The sequence below is a fragment of the Poeciliopsis prolifica genome, unplaced genomic scaffold, assembly GCF_027474105.1.
Source record: "Poeciliopsis prolifica strain line A6 unplaced genomic scaffold, Auburn_PproV2 SCAFFOLD045, whole genome shotgun sequence".
NCBI lineage: Eukaryota > Metazoa > Chordata > Actinopteri > Cyprinodontiformes > Poeciliidae > Poeciliopsis > Poeciliopsis prolifica.
In genome coordinates, this window is record NW_026562420.1 from 3,917,983 (window position 1) to 3,932,462 (window position 14,480).

The 14,480-nt window shown below is 39.6% G+C and overlaps 1 protein-coding gene across 2 annotated transcripts in view; it reads right to left on the reverse strand.

Annotated features, from left to right (window-relative positions):
- Positions 1-9,462: 9,462 nt before the first annotated feature.
- adam19a (ADAM metallopeptidase domain 19a) overlaps positions 9,463-14,480 on the reverse strand; it is a 116,173-nt gene continuing 111,155 nt past the window's right edge. For both annotated transcript variants that reach the window (XM_055056491.1, XM_055056492.1), the window contains 4 exons: positions 14,249-14,348; positions 13,490-13,741; positions 12,101-12,306; positions 9,463-10,319 (listed from right to left, as the gene is read on the reverse strand). In XM_055056491.1, the coding sequence (XP_054912466.1) occupies positions 10,271-10,319; positions 12,101-12,306; positions 13,490-13,741; positions 14,249-14,348 (607 nt within the window). In that variant the 3' untranslated portion in view covers positions 9,463-10,270. The remainder of the gene's footprint in view (positions 10,320-12,100; positions 12,307-13,489; positions 13,742-14,248; positions 14,349-14,480) is intronic.

Consider the following 14,480-nt stretch of genomic DNA (forward strand, 5'->3'; position numbering starts at 1 on the left):
CTCAGTCCAGAAAGAAGAACAAATGTCAATGGAAAAGTGACATCAAAACCAACAAGACAAATTATGCAAAACACTAGGACCGCAGTGAACCTGTGTGTCTCCATTCTCCTCCTTCCTGGACTAGTAGTGGAACTTTTAAGATGGTAAAAATTACACATTTACACACAATCAGTTCTCTTACTCCATCTCTCTTCCTGCCTGTCTTTTTCTCTGTGTCTGTCCTGTCCATTTCTAATAATAGACAGACAGGAGGACAGCTACAATGAAGGAAAGTCAGACAGTGTCTGTCCACTAAATCTGTCCTTTTCATCCTGTCTGTATTTAACTGACATCAATACAGTTTAATATTCAATAAACCATCCATGTTAGTTTTGGTCCAGTCTTAAACTGGCCCAAATGTTGGCGTTCCAATAAAGTTTTGAAAAATGTGTAACTTGAACATTTGACATTGCTGGTTCCCTTCCTTTCTTCAAAGGGAGAAAATGACAGACATTTAGAATTTTGACTACAAGTTTTACATGAAAAGCTGGTAAAACATTGTTTTTATGACTTTGACAGTTTGCTAGGAAACTTTGACATGTGGGCATTTTGGTTTGAGTAAAGCTTATTTATTTCATTGTATTCAATGTCATATTACCATGATTGTAAATGCATCAGTTATGTTTTAAGATCTGAGTATTTTTCACTTTGGTTGCAATACTTAGACTTTTATTTTTATTTTGTTCAGTTTATCAGATTTAAATTGACAATAACAAAATGATTATATATATATATATATATATATATATATATATATATATATATATATATATATATACATATATATATATACCCTTCTCACCCACCGCGGGTGGTTCTTATCCTCTGAGCTCGGGTCCTCTACCAGAGGCCTGGGAGCTTGAGGGTCCTGCAGTATCTTGGCTGTGCCAAGGACTGCACATTTCTGGACTGAGATGTCTGATGTTGTTCCTGGGATCTGTTGTAGCCACTGCTCCAGTTTGGGGGTTACTGCCCCGAGGGCCCCGATGACCACAGGTCCCACTGTGGTCTTCACCTTCCAGGCCCTCTCCAGTTCCTCCCTGAGGCCCTGGTATTTCTCCAGTTTCTCGTGCTCCTTTTTCCTGATGTTGCAATCACTTGGTATTGCTACATCTACCACAACGGCTTTCCTCTGTTGTTTATCCATGGTTGGTTCGCCATTACCATTCTGTCTGTCTGGATCTGGAAGTCCCACAGGATCTTAGCTCTGGCGTTCTCCACCACCTTTGGGGGTGTTTCCCACTTTGATCTCGGGGTTTCCAGTCCATATTCTGCACAGATGTTTCTGTACACTATGCCTGCCACTTGGTTATGTCGCTCCATGTACGCTTTCCCTGCCAGTATCTTGCACCCTGCTGTGATGTACTGGACTGTCTCAGGGGCCTCCTTGCACAACCTACACCTTGGGTCTTGTCTGGTGTGGTAGATCTGGGCCTCTATTGCTCTGGTGTTTAGGGCCTGTTCCTGGGCGGCCAGGATGAGGGCCTCTGTGCTGTCCTTGAGTCCAGCTTTTTCCAGGCATTGGTAGGATTTACTGATATCAGCCACTTGGGTTATTTGCTGGTGGTACATCCCATGTAGGGGCTTGTCCTTCCATGATGGTATCTCTGGCACCTCAACCTCCGTTCCCTGTTGTCTGAGACATTCGCTGAGCACATTGTCTGTTGAGGCTTTGTCCCTGATGTATTTATGGATCTTAGTTGTTTCGTCCTGGACAGTGGTTCTCACACTCACTAGTCCTCTGCCTCCTTCCTTGCGGCTCGTGTACAGTCTCAGGGTGCTGGATTTGGGATGGAACCCTCCATGCATGGTTAGTAGCTTTCTAGTCTTAATATCTGTGGCTTTTATCTCCTCCTTTGGCCAGCTAATTATTCCAGCAGGGTATCTGATTACTGGCAGGGCATAGCTGTTTATCGCACGGATTTTGTTCTTGCCATTGAGCCATTGCCATTGCCATTCTTGCCTTATTCGTTGGAGGTATTTAGCTGTGGCTCCTTTCCTTGTGGCCTCATCGAGGTTGCCATTTGCTTGTGGTATACCTAGGTACTTGTAACTGTCCTCTATGTCTGCTATTGTTCCTTGTGGGAGTGAGACTCCTTCTGTGCGGATCACCTTCCCCCTCTTTGTGATCATCCGACCACACTTCTCTAGTTCGAATGACATCCCAATGTCAGTGCTGTAGATCCTGGTGGTGTGGATCAGTGAGTCGATGTCTCGCTCACTCTTGGCATACAGCTTGATGTCATCCATGTAGAGGAGGTGACTGATGTTGGCCCCATTTTTGAGTCGGTATCCGTAGCCAGTCTTGTTGATAATTTGGCTGAGGGGGTTCAGGCCTATGCAGAACAGTAGCGGGGACAGAGCATCTCCTTGGTATATGCCACATTTGATGGACACTTGTGCAAGTGGTTTGCAGTTGGCTTCAAGGGTGGTTTTCCACAAACCTGTGTCGGGTTTTGCAGTCTCGGGCAACTGTGCGGTCTATGAGTAGTTGGTGTTTGGCTCCTCTGGTATTTACACCGATACCCTTCTGTGCCGTGCTCATGAGTTTATCCATGTGTTTGCTTATCTTGGCCGCTATGATGCCTGACATGAGCTTCCAGGTTGTGGAGAGGCAGGTTATTGGTCGGTAGTTGGGTGGGACTGGACCCTTTGATGGATCCTTCTGGATTAGGATTGTCCGCCCTTCAGTTAACCATTCAGGGTGAGTCCCACTTTGTAGCAGCTGGTTCATTTGGGCTGCCAGTCGCTCATGGAGAGCAGTGAGTTTCTTTAGCCAGTAGGCATGGATCATGTCAGGCCCTGGTGCTGTCCAATTTTTCATGCCTGAGAGTCTTTCTTGAACATCTGTCACAGTGATGATTACCGGGGCTTGCTCAGGGAGGTTGCTGTGGTCCTCTCGTAGAGAGATCAGCCACTGTGCATTGCTGTTGTGGGACGCCTCCCTTTCCCATATGCCTTTCCAGTATTGTTCAGTCTCCAGCCTTCGTGGGTCTGCTCTGTTGTTATTACCCTGCCATTGAGAGTACACCTTAGCTGTAGGCGGCTGGCCAAGGCTTGGAGCCTCTGTTTGGCAGTCTCGAGTGCTTCAGGTCTGGGCATCTGGCTGTACTTTCTGGGTACTGGTCTTTTCATTGTACCCTTGTGGGACTCTGACAGTTGGCTCACTTCCCTCCTTGTTACCTTGATTTTAGCCTCTAACCGTCTTTTCCATGGTGGGTATTGGGTCTCATGGGTCTTATAGCCAAGTATCTCAAGGATCACTGATGCTGAGTTGTAGATCAGCTCATTGGTTTCTGTTATGGTGTTGGTAGGGATCGTTCTCAATGCTGCATTCACATTCTCAATGAGACTTTCTGATGGTACTTCACTCAGCCGTTGTAATTGGCGCCGAGGAGGCCTGGTTGTCATTCGGGCCATGATTCTCTCTCTCAGGTCAGCAGCTGTCTCGTTCAGCTCTGTTTCGCTCATTGGGGCCGTGTATCCCCTCACTGGGTGGGACTTGTAGTTAAGTCCCCACAGTTCTGACATCCGGGTTCCTCCCTTTTGCCGTAGCATTTGTGTTGTATCTCGTCAATCTCAAGTTGTGATAGCAGTTGCCGTTTGCGGATGTTGGAACACTGAGCTACTAGTTGTTTAGCGCTTAGTGTTGACTGGGGATGTCGAAGTAACCATTCCTTCCCCAGTCTTTGCATGTAACCCCTCTGACTAGGGTTACTTGAGTAGTAGCATTCCAACAGATCCACATTTTCATCTCTCGCCCATTTCCGTCTTGTTCCAGTAGCCCATTTGTCATCAAGGTGCTCTGGTTCCCCAGCACCTGACGCAGACCTTGTTTGGCCGGGCGACGTCTGAGCCGGCATGTTACGCAACTTAGTAACATGGTATGAGGTAGGCAGTAGCTTGAAGGGTCTTGCCTAAGGACCCAGACTGGATTCGAACCCTGCCCTCTCGGGTGATATACTGATGCCTTATGTATTGGGCTATCCAGTCTGCTATATCATATATATATATATATATATATATATATATATGTATGTATATATTTACTACAACTGTTCCATGAAAATGGCTTGTGCGCCACATATGCAGCTTTGGCTTTCCATCTACAGCAGCTGTTTCCGATATTGTTCATGGAACTCTTGAGTTTGTTCTGTCTTTGTAAGGCAGAACAAAAACATATTTTTTTCTTCCATCATTTAAGCATCTATCAATGAAATACCCCCGCATTCCTTGGACCAAACTTGAAAACTGGAACATAATTTAATGAAGCTTCGAGGCAAGTAATTTGCCACCAATTAAATATTCAAGAAAATGGTTGACATGCATGCACCATGTATTTATTACTAGTAATGCACACAGTAGCAGTGTTTTTCTCTGTGTTTGTGCTTTTTGGTAATGACAGTGTGAAGATTCCCTTTGTTATATGTTGAGTGTGTGATTTCTGGCAGAATATGGCATAGGTGACATCTAAGCTTTAAGATTAATGTGTGAGGTATTTGTCACACTTTGACAGCAGAATGAATTCTGTCATTTTGTGGTAAAGACGAGAGAGAAGAAAGATTTACTTTGGACTTGAGTTGAGATAGGGACAGGTGGTGATCCATCTGAAGCAACACCACCAGGTCTTTATACACGGAGCGTTGCTCTGGAATGGAAGAACAAACAACAGCAATCAGATCAGAGCAGTTAAAGTGAAACATTAGTGCTTGAACAGTAGATAGGAAATTGAGAATATAAAGGATGCACACAGCTGCTACACTGGAAAACCGTATCTGGCATTTTTCCTCATTAAGCTGGTTATGGCGAAAAGTTTTGGCTGCAACACAAGTGTTGTGGTTTTTTAACTATTTTTAAAGAATGTTTTCTATGACTCACTGCACATAAATGTAAAACATTTTATTAGCAATAACTAAATTTATGTTAATATCTCCTTTTGGCATGTGGGAGATATGGACTTGGGCCATTTTTTTTTCTTAAAGGGGTCATATTATGTTACCTTTTAGGCAAGATAAGAGTCTCGGTATAACTTGTCACATTTCATGTCATTCAGCTTAATAGTTGTAATGCTGATGTATTAGGTGTTTGGCATGTTGCTACCAGAGCATTTCTTTTTATGCTGCTTGAAAACCTGCATAAAAAGTGTTTTTTATGCAGGTTTTATTTTGTGATTCCTGTGTAAGGAGTCACAGGTTTCAGAAACATGTAGAGTCAGTGTGACAAGCGAAACTTCACTGAAAGACACTGACAGGACAGCATTGGTTGTGGGCAAAAATGGAAAAACATGCGATGTAAATAGAGCCACAGACTGACTGTCTCCTTTTAATATGAGGAAGAATTTTGTTTCCTGTTAATGACTTCTGCCTCGCAGCTGATCTGCTGCCAAGTGGACGTGCTCCAATTAAGAACACCTGTTGAAGATGAATATTGTTGTCCAAAACAATATTACCAGATCCTGTGACAAATATCAGCAAAACTCTCCAGGAAAATAAACAGAAAACAGCTAGTTCAAAAAAAAAAATAAATAAATAAAAAATTACATACCTTAATCTAAAATAGTTTATTTTAGGCAGCAAGGTAATTGCCCCACAGACGTAAACTGTATGTTTTTAAGAGTGAATAAGTATGTGTAGTATTAGGAAAATGTAAACTGTGAAAAGTAACATTTTACAGAGTTTAACTTATTTAAAATATTATGTTTTGCTTCAAATCATAATATTCAAATAGTGCAGTGCTCTATTTGTCTAACACTGGTCCAGGTTCTGTTGGAGGTTTCTTTCAGCTGTCACCATGTTGCATGTTTTAATGCAGCAGATGGAGGATTTTAATCACCGTAGATGTCACATACTTGCATTTCAAAATTACAATATTATTTACAAGTTAACTAGTATTAGTAAATTAATTGCAAAAGAAAAACAAAGTTATCATAAAAAATTATAACACACAGGGAGATGTATTTTATGGAAGCCTATTTTTGTCATTCTTAAGGGGGAAAAAAATCCATATCTCACAATTACAAGATACAAGTACTTTTTTTTTATCACAAGTGGAAATTTATGGTATTTATTTCAGTTAGTTTAATTACTAAGGAGAAAATCTCAAATCCAGCTTTTTAGACAATTTAAATATTACAGAATACCACTAAACATTTATTTTTAATCCTGAGATTTGGGCTCCTAAAATGTTCATACTTTACAGTATATTCACTCATATTTGGACATTTTGTTGTGTGTCCTGTTGCCCAGGAAGCTCAGGCTGCTTTGATTAGCAGCCTTCATCTCGTCTGCATTGTTGGTCCTGGTATCTCTCTGCTCTATGACTCTGCGAGGGTTAGATCAGACCAGTTTTCTGACAATTCCAACAGATACTGTTACTTTTTGCTGTTATTTTTACTTGATAGCAGTATCAAGACCTGCTAAAAAATGAAATCAGTGTTTGGAACTTCAGGAGCGTCCTGCAACATAACCATGTTCACAGGTACAAGCAGTAGCACCAGAGTTAAGGTTTGAGTAGCTCCCCTTTACACACTGAACTGCTGCTAAAATCACAATATCCAGCGGTAATCTCCAATAAAAGAAAATACTATTGAAAATGTATTTACTTCAGTAACTCTGTTACTAAGTTAATTAAATACAGATAGGTGTTTTCACCTTTGAAAGCCTTAGTTGAGGACGTTTCCTTTTTAGCAACATTTAAGATTAAAATATTACGTCAGATCAATAAAAAAACATTTTCAATGCTAAATGTGGCCTTGATAAAATGTTTAATTCTTGTTCAAAGGTTATTTTCCAAAGGTACCATTAATCTAAACAGATAAGCTTCCTTGGAAAGCAGACTCTAATTTATTTCAAACTTATATTTATAAGATTAGTGATGACATACAGTAACAACAGGATGAGATCAGTTAGTTTTGTCAAACAACAGGTGAAAGAAACTTCTTTGGCTTGGAGAAGATAAAACTAACACAGAATTTCCCACTGCTTCAAAGTGCTGTTAACCTGGACGGGCTGCTAAACTTTATCATGATGGAAGACGCTGGCAGTGAGGGTAAAAGGAGGCAGTAAGTGTTGTAGGCTCTGTTTCGCGAACTCATTCAATTCAATTCTGCAGTTCACCAGCTGAGGGCTAACCTTAGGATAGACATTATTATATTCATACACCTTGGCTCTGGCCGGCAGCTGCACAGAGCTTGATTTATAGACAGCAGCCTGCAGAAAAAGCGTTGCCCTTCTCATTTAGCTCACGCATGTTGTCTGGTTTAGAATCCACCCTACAGGTTAGTTTGGGTGTCGGATGAACTGGTAATGGACTGGGAAAATGTATGCATCGATATATCTCCCCGTGAGGATATTCCTTCTTGCTGTCCAATAGCATTCCACTTTAACCACAGACTCTCCACATGCATCAGTGTCCAGAGAGAAGAGAGCTGCCTTTCACAGATTTCTAATTTCAAACAGAGTACAATCCATTAAGAGTGCTAGGCATCGGAGACAGACCACAATGTACGGTTTTTAATACCTAATAGGTCATGTACCAGAAGATCAACATGACACAACAAAATCTTTTATGGCAACAATATCAACATTGAAGAGGGCCCTAAAAACTGCAGTAATGGTTTATAATATGCTTTTATTTTTGTTTTAGTATTTTTGCCTAATTATTTTGTACTATCTACATACAGAGACAGAATCAGTTTTTTGACAAATTATTTAACAAGTTTATTTAAGAATTCATGTACAATATAATTTCCTTGCAATGTCAACTGATTCTTTTTTTTGTGAAAACTTTAGAGCAGAACATTTCATGAGTAAGACATTATTGTCTCAAGACAAAGTTACATATGTACTAGTTTAAAGCTAGTTTAAATCATAGCTTTAAACTAATCGTAGTTTAATGATAAGTTTAAAGCTACTCATTAGGCATAGGTTGATCTTCAATTATTGTTGAAGCCATGAAACTCTTCAGTGATTTGAATTTTTTTTTTTTTTGAGAGGAGTAGAACATTATTGTTTATATAATTATGGAATTATGTAGTTGTCACTATAATCACGGACCTTTTACCATTACTAATCTCCTCTCCTGTGGAACCAGATCCAGTTTTAATCTGAGAGACAGAAACCCTGTCTACTTTAAAGACTAGGCTAAAAACTTTCCTATTTGATCAAGCTTTGGTGGTTTTGCATCATTTTTGGTAATATCCAGTTATGCCTTTCATTAGCTTGAGTGACTGGAGGACATAATGTTCTTGCTGTTCTCTTAGCATACAAGTGCATTCTTTTGCCATATTTACCATTACATATTTACCAATAGTGCAGTGCTCTATTTGTGTATATATATATATATATATATATATATATATATATATATATATATATATATATATATATATATATATATATATATATATATATATATATATTTTTTTTTTTTTTTTTCTCCAAAACTTTAAATCTTTGTTGTAAAGTGTATTTGCAATTGTAACCATACCTTTGGAGTGATGGCTTTTTTGTTTCTGAGTGGCCCTTCAGAACAAGATGTATATGATGGGTTTCCCTGTGGATTATAACAGTTCTTTCTACAAAATTTTAGTTACAAAATAAATGAATAAAAGTCACAATATATTTTCCCTCTGGTTTAACCTTTGATTAGATGGTTCCCTTTTGGTTTTGCTTCTCTGGGTGTGAACTCCCACAGTAGAGCTGTGGGAGTTCACACCCAGGTAATCTCTGCAACCCAGGTAATCTCTACAACCTTTGGTCTGGACAGGTTGAAGTATTAGAATGTTTGGAATTGTTTCCTCATTGCTCATTTCTGTTGATCTAAAACCTGGAGAGTGACCTTCCATGCTGCCTGGATCTTCCAGCATCCATGGAGACACCGCCAGGGGATGTGAATCTAAAGGTCATAGTAACATCTTCAAAAATATACATACTCTAAAATGCTAGATAGTTGCAATGTTGGAAATAATACTGATAATTTCAAAACTTTTTCCATCATTGATTTCACACATATTGTGTACACTTCAGGCCAATTCATTGGACAAAAAAAATATAGCAAAAAAAAAACTGCAAAATGCCTGTTTGCATGAATGTGCAAATATTTGAAATTGTTAAAACTAATTTGGACCAATATCCCAAAATCTTAGAAAACCTGATTTTCAGACCTCAACTTTATATGCTGAGATTTCAAATGGTATGTTTGACATCACAAAGGGAATACCATTCCCACAGTGAAACATGGGCATCATTCTCTGGTTTGACTTATGTTTCTGTCCAGGTGGATGAAGTTATGAATAACTAGAAATATCACAAATAAATGCGGATGGCTGAATGTGTTCAACATTGGATGATATGGGGGAAGATGATCTGCTGTAACAAAGTGACTCCAGGAAAAGGAGAAATAAGTTTAAATAAAAAACAAAACTTGATGTTTTTGTAAAAATATTTATATTCAGCAGTTGAAATTAAAAACAGAGAAAACAAGATAAAAACCCCATAAAGACCTGGGTGTGTCCTGCCAGCTCTCCATTAAACCCTCCACCTTGTAAACAGTGTGGATAAGAAGCTGCTGAGTTAATGGCTATCCTTCCCCTGATAGACTTCTGTACCAACAAATTTAACTTGAAACATCTTTAATACAGTAAAATTCAAACAATGATTTAAACAAACAAAAAACAAAAGTAGAAAAAAGGGGAGGAGCCGACTTGTTAACAAAACAAGATTCTACAGCATTTCAGACACACCACAGGTACATAAAGAATGTTCTTTGGCACAAAAGACAAATCATTTAACACAACATGAAACAAACTGTAAACAAAGCAACATTCATTAGAAAATGCAGGTTTAGAAATGGTCAGCATTAATAGATTAAAAAAACAGTAATACTAAAAACTGATTTGGTAAATAACCATCAACATGTATCAGTCTGCAAGGCCTCCACACAATGCAGTGTCATCATGGTAATGTTAACACACCAGGAATGGGGGAAAACGGAGTGAAAATAAGTTGAGGAATGAGAAGGGGCAGGGTGGAAGAGGTTGGGGGGGTTCATTAGAAATTTGAAGTGTTGGAGTCCTGTTTGTTCCTCCATGTCTCTGTTTGTCCTCTGCTGGATGTGAAATCTCTGTGTTCAACAGTTAAAGTCTCCTTAGTGCAAATAGGTTGTCATCTGCTGCCTCCTCACCGGGCGGGGAGGGGTAGGAGGAGCAGCTTGGGGCAGGGCGAGGAGAAGGTCATTTTTGTGGATGCGAGGCTGTGTTCGGTCTGGCACCTGGGATTGGCCTAGAAACAGGTGGGAAAACAAGATTTCTGTATAATGTCTGCTAAGCTGCTCAAGATTTTCTAAACAGCAAATACAACTTAGTATATGTTCCATCCTTTGTCATTTTAACAAAACCAATGTCTATTGCACTGATAAAAATATGTTTTCTGAATCACAGAGATAAAAACTTTGTTTTCTCAGCTTGGCTTTTTGAAGCACAAAATAATTGGTTCCCATTGTGAGACACAGTGATGCTTATTAGTCAACAAACTGTGCTTTTAAGACAAGATTAAAAAACAAAATAGTCAAAGCAATCCTTTTGTATCGACAGCCTTTACTGATTTATTATGTTAAACTCTGGCTGATGGAGTTTCAAAGTAATCTTCTAATTTGACCCCTTTTCTCCTGACTGGAAACAAAATGGACATTTTGAATTGATCAACTAGAGTCCTGACTTGGATATAAAAGAGAATGTGTGGGTTGAGCTAAAGAGTAGTGTGACGGAAAGGTGGTCCTCCAACCTCAAAGACTTGAATCAACTTGAAAGATAAAATCAAATTAGCTAAACAGCTGATTTGATTTTATCAAATCAGCTGTTTTGACTGTTCACAACTAGAACAGTCAACTGTTGACAGTTGTTGTCTAGAACAGTCAACAACTGTTCTAGTTGTGAACAGGTGCAAACCTGTTTACAACTAGATGAGCTTAGAAGAAGCATGATGATGTTGTCAAGACAACTGTGATGCATCTGGTTAGCAGGCCCATTGTGGATAAAACCAAGAGATCATTCCATTACTCCATTTTTATCTCTGAAGTACAATGTAAGCTTCGAAACTGCACAGAATACCTGGCAGATTTCTCATCCCAACACTTTTACAATGTCAGAGTACATTTATGGAAACAAGAATGAATATGCACCAGATGACAAAAGTTCACAGCTTTGCAGAGGGAAATGCCACTTCCATGAAGTTCTTGTCTGAATTTCAGACAAGAACTGAGTCTTTGTGCTGCGTCTGGAGCAGAAAACAGCTCAGAAACAGAAGACAAGAAACAAAGGAAACGGCTTCAGCAACTACAGTATGCAGTTATCACTTTCCCTTCAACATTACAGCATTTTCACAGTGGTGCAGCTAAAGCAGGTGTATAAAAGTATTTTTATACATAGAATTGATACACTATGTATAAAAAATACTTTTTTCACCACTGTCCAGAAGTGAGTGAGTGAGCACTGCTGAAACCACTTCATTTCATTTGGGAAACTTTTTTCCACTCCCGCAAACCTTCAAATCCGTCCTCTCTATCAGAATAACTGATGTGTTCACCACTGACACGTGAAACAGTGATTTCTTTAATGAAAAAGCAGCTGGCACAAAGAATGTCGCTGGAGGACAAATGATTAAATAATCAGTGTCACAGGCAGGAAGTTATGTCAGACTGAAAAGTGATGCAAAACAAGTTTGCCTGATAACAGTCCAGAATGCTTCTGGACACCTACTGTTGATGGCAATTTGACTTCCAGCCCATTCAACAGAACCTCTTAGTGTAGGTCAAGCAGCCTGCAGTGTTTTGCTGTATCAGCTCCGCACATCTACAAACTAAAATATTTCCCCAGGTGTTCTTGCAAAATAGCTCAAACTCAGTCTGATTGGATGCAAAGCATCTGTGACCATCATTTTTCACATACTGTGATCTTGCTACATATGAAATAAGTCTGGACTTTCACTGGGAAAACATCTACCACCGTCACTCTGCTCAGAAAATTATACAGGACTTCATATTAGTAGGATGTTTGTTCTCCTACCTGAGAACTCTGAAAGGGGGAATGGCTGACACTTTCCCCACAGGTTGTGGTCCAGGAGCTGGAGGCATCATGACCAGCAAGCCTGTGCCTCTGGAGCCAGAAGAGCGACTGGGACTCACTGTGGTGGAGGCTACTCTGGCTGGACTCAGGGGCAGAGGTCTCTGGGGGGCACAAGGGGACTGTCTGGACGGCTGCTCAGAGACTCGCTAGAAGACAGCAGAAACATGGTGGGTAACTGTGCAACCAGATGTGCCCAGCAGATAATACGTTTATTTTCCCAAGGAGAAAACACAGAAAATTTTTCTCAAACAAATATAAGAAAGATAACATTAGAAATATTGATGTAATTTAGAGGCATTTCAGTCTCGATTAAGGCGGCTCTGTGGCTCAATAACATTTCTATTAACCTCAAGCTTGATTCCAAATTGTTTTATTTTTGTGCTACATTGGATTCAAGCAATTTCATGTTTTAATTAGAATTAGTGATGGAATTCAATTACATTTTTAATAGAGTTAATTGTAGGGGTTGTAGTCAATAAATCATATTTCAATCAAAATCTATATATTGACCAACTGTATAGCTCAGCAGCAAAAAAATGCTTTTTTGCTGCTAAACAATTGCATAAATAGACATATAAGCACAACAACAAATATATTTATAGTGTTTAATATGTTCTTCAGGTTCTCCAACCATCAAATTGGAACGAATTTCTATTCTACCCATTCATCTTTTCAGAGTTTCAGAAACTCCTAATGATTCATGGAACTTCTTTCGAAATCTAAACATAGAAACACTAACGTTTGCTTCGGAGGTGCCTGTGCTGCGTCTACAGTTTTAGCATTGAGATGTTACTTTAGGCTAGTCTAGCTTCGCTGATAGGCTAACTCCTTTTAGCATGACTTGAACGCAATAGTCATTCCTAGGTTTCAATCACATTTGGTTTTGAAGCAGAATTTAACCCCAGTGATTCAAGAGAAGTAACTTTGTTGTCCATTGCTGCTGTTTGCAGATGTTGTTTGCGCATCAGCTTTACAGGCGTACCAGAAACATGTGAATACAAAGGTTATGGCTGGAATCTTTAATAATGCAATATATTGCTTAAATTCTTTAACGTGATACATCTATGTAATTAATAAGTCAAACCGGTCCTAGCCAGAATTGAAAATTTCAATAAGTACCATACATGTGTTTATTGTGATTTGGTTGAAATGAGATAAATTGTTGTTAATCTTAATTTTGTTTTTCCTTCCGTCTTTTCCTTCCTTTTCTAATCTTCTCATGGTCTGTTTGAAGGCTTCTATGTGTTAATGTTGTATAACATTAAGCTAAAGTTCTATAAAACACAGAATCCACTTACACCTCCATGGGGGGCAAATCAAGGCTCTTACCAGTGGGGAATGTGTTGGGTTAAGGGGCAGCGGTTTCTTAGGTGGGCTGAGCCTTTGTGAGGTGGGGGGTGACTTGGGTGGGGCTGTTGAGGGCTTGCCAGCTGGAAAGGGCGGTCTTACCACCTTGAGGTCCCAAGGAGCCCTTTGGGAGGACAGGTTAGGTCTAAGAGGTCGCACAATGTTGACTGGGTGGGTGCCATTTGCCACTAGTCCTGGTCTGAGTGGCAGGACCTCTTTGTTGGTGTGCGCAAGCTGGAGTTAAATAAAGAAACAAAACCAAACTGAAATGAACAAAAAACTGCTTTAAAAACACAGGAATGGTTTTAAATAATATCAGGAACTTCTAGTAGTCAAAAAATAGTTTGCTTCTCTTTTCAAAATATATTCATTGCATCCAGGTACTATTTACCTATTTTAAAAGCAGTTGTAGAGATGTTAATTTTACATTTTGCATTATGTTGCCATTTCATTTTTTTCTCATCTTCTAGCTATATATTTCTGCCCAATTGTACACTTGATTTCTCTCTCCTTGCCACTGATGTTTCCAATAAAAGAATAAAGAGAACAGAGGAGTAAAAGCCTGATGAAATAATGAAGTGCTGAGGCTGTTGGAGGAGGCAGACTAAGTTGTCACATAAGAAAACAAGCTGCTAAATAATAAAGCTTTATGGACACTTTACATTAATCAGACCACAACAAGGCCACCCCGCTCTTTCCTTTAATTTTCTCCAATTGTTGCCACAGAATCTCTCCACTCACCCCCTTGTTGCCAGCAGCTTTGTTAATTGGACTGACCACCTTCAGGTGAAAGGCAGGATTCAGATGGCCATTTTTCTCTTTATCCACTGAAGCCTCTTTCCTGAAAAAGGAAAGAAGGATAGACAGAAATAAGGGTGGTGCCTGACATGTTGCTTTACTTCAGGGGACATGAAATGTCCTCCCTCTCTTGGGTGAATGCTAAGCTCACTATGATTGATCATATTCACCGCCC